The following is a 2,263-nucleotide window of genomic DNA, read 5'->3' as shown; positions in this document are numbered from 1 at the left end:
GCTTATCGCGAGATAGGGGGTGGGGGAAGAGAGGTCAGGGGCGAGGGAGGAAATAGGAAGGTGCTCTACTCCTACATGGTCCGGTTCCACCAACAGGACACCCTGAGGAGCCACAAGGACCATGCCTGTAGGAGAGCCCTGCCCTGCATCTCTCCGGAGAGGCCTCGCTGGAGGCAACTCTACTTCAGCTCGACGTACAACCGCATCGGCGACCTCAGCTGGAGCATCGCCCACGGCACCGTCACCACCAACGCCTCCCTGGCGCGCTTCACCGACACGTCCCCGGAGTGCCGGTCCTGCGGTAAAGTGGAGATGGTGGCGCACCAATAAGTGGAGTGCAAGAACCTGGACTCGCTGTTCAAGGTCCTGAGAAACATCCTGATAAGGTTCAGCCTCCACTTCTCCCCGACGGTCCTCATCTTCGGATACCCGAAGGGCGACGGACCCCAACATCTTCAGGGGCCGGTCAACGTGCTCTTCGGCTACGCCAAGCTCGCCATACACAGGGCGAGGAAGGTGGCCCTGAAGGGGCAACGTCCGGCCAGCAGCCTGGGCATCTTCCGTGCTCTGGTCGGAGCCAGGGTGTGGCCGGAGTTCTGCCGTGCGCGGCTGACCCACGCCGTGCCGGCCTTCAAGGAGCAGTGGGCGCTGGAGGAGGCCGTCTGGTCGGTGGCAGATGACGGTAGAGAGCTCTGTGCGTGCAGATCTCAGCTACCCGTCGGAGGCCGTGGGACTGTGGGAAGGGCTGGGTGCAGATGCAGCACTTGTCGTAGTTATACAAAAGCGAGAGAGAGTGAGAGAGTTAAATCTTTCATTTAAAAAGTGGGGGGGGTTACATAAAGCAAAGCATTAAAAAAAAACGAAATGATGAACGAAGCAAAGTGCCGACTACACCGAGCATCTTCTTGTTTCCTCTGATCGTAACAAAAAGAGAGAGGGGAGGATGGGGAGAGAGAGGGCAGCGGGGAGAAAGGGGAGGTGGGAGAGAGGGCAGGGGGGAGAGAGGAGGAGGGGGTGAAAGTGCAGGGGGTAGGGGCGGCAGAGGAGAGAGGAGAGTAGGGGGAGAGAGGAGAAAGAGGAGGTGGGAGAGAGGGCAGGGGGAGAGAGGGCAGGGAGGAGAGAGGGGAGAGATATGAGCTACCCGTCGGAGGCCGTTTGACTGTGGGAAGGGTTTGCGTGCAGATGCAGCACTTTTCGTAATTAAAAAAAGCGAGAGAGTGAGAGCGACATGGAGTAGGAAGAGAGGGGGTAGAGAGAGAGGGGGGGGCAGAGAGGGGGGTAGAGAGAGAGACGCAGTGACTCTGAAGCTCGGGCCAGGTTAAGACGAATCCATCATGGACCAGGTGATGACATTCGTGGAGCCCTGCAGGCAGTTCGCCACGGATTCCATCCGGCTCGTGAATCGCTGCACAAAGCCCGACCGCAAGGAGTTTCAGAAGATGGCAATAGCAACGGCAATTGGCTTTGCCATCATGGGCTTCATCGGCTTCGTCGTGAAACTCATCCATATTCTCATCAACAACATCATTGTTGGCAGTTGAGATCAGCTGGAGTTCTCCTTTGAAGGAGATGCTGTCACTTCTGGAGTTAACTTTATATCGTCAACAGTAAAATGCAATAATGTTGCAAAATGCGTCCAATATTTTACCAGCAGTCTGTGACATTCAGTTTTGTCTTGAAGTATGAATAAAGCCCACGTGAGGGAAGGGGTAAGGAGAGCAGAGCGAGAAATATTTTGTAAAATCTTCCATTTAAAAGGGGGGGGGGGGTTACATAAAGCAAAGCATTAAAAAAAAAACTAAATGATGAACGAAGCAAAGTGCCGACTACACCGAGCATCATCATCATCATCATCTTGTTTCCTCTGATCGTATACAGGGGGCGGGGGGAGAGAGAGGAGAGAGGGGAGGGGATGCAACGGGCGTCCTCAGCCCGTTCTCCATCTCCGCACAACCCGAGTGACAATCCCGACGCTGTTTGTCCCCAGCGTCGCTGATCCATGTGGGAGGAGGTGGGCACGGCAGGCGGCGGGGGGGGGCACCCGGGGGGGGGGCACCCGGGGGGGGGGGGCACGTGATTGATCGTCGCACCACCCCCTGGGCTGATGTTGTGGTCACTCCGCCACTGGGGGCTACAAACTCCACACAGGGAGACGTCCGAGTCGGGAATGGAACCCCACGCGGTTCTGGCAGTGAAACGAGGAGTGTCGCCACCGCCGTCGCACTGTGCTATTGGTTGACACGGAGACCCATGGATTTGCATA

The 2,263-nt window shown here is 56.9% G+C and overlaps 1 protein-coding gene across 1 annotated transcript; it reads left to right on the top strand.

Annotated features, from left to right (window-relative positions):
• Positions 1-1,301: 1,301 nt before the first annotated feature.
• Positions 1,302-1,998, top strand: LOC116953861 (protein transport protein Sec61 subunit gamma-like). Its single transcript, XM_032974133.2, has one exon. The coding sequence runs from the start codon at positions 1,335-1,337 to the stop codon at positions 1,539-1,541; it is 207 nt and encodes a 68-aa protein (XP_032830024.1). The 5' UTR covers positions 1,302-1,334; the 3' UTR covers positions 1,542-1,998.
• The last annotated feature ends 265 nt before the right edge of the window (positions 1,999-2,263 follow it).

Source organism: Petromyzon marinus, chromosome 53 (genome assembly GCF_048934315.1).
Source record: "Petromyzon marinus isolate PM22_M1 ecotype Great Lakes invasive population chromosome 53, UKy_Petmar_22M1.pri1.0, whole genome shotgun sequence".
NCBI lineage: Eukaryota > Metazoa > Chordata > Hyperoartia > Petromyzontiformes > Petromyzontidae > Petromyzon > Petromyzon marinus.
Note: the sequence above shows the minus strand (reverse complement) of the source record. Positions and strands in the feature narration are given on the sequence as shown.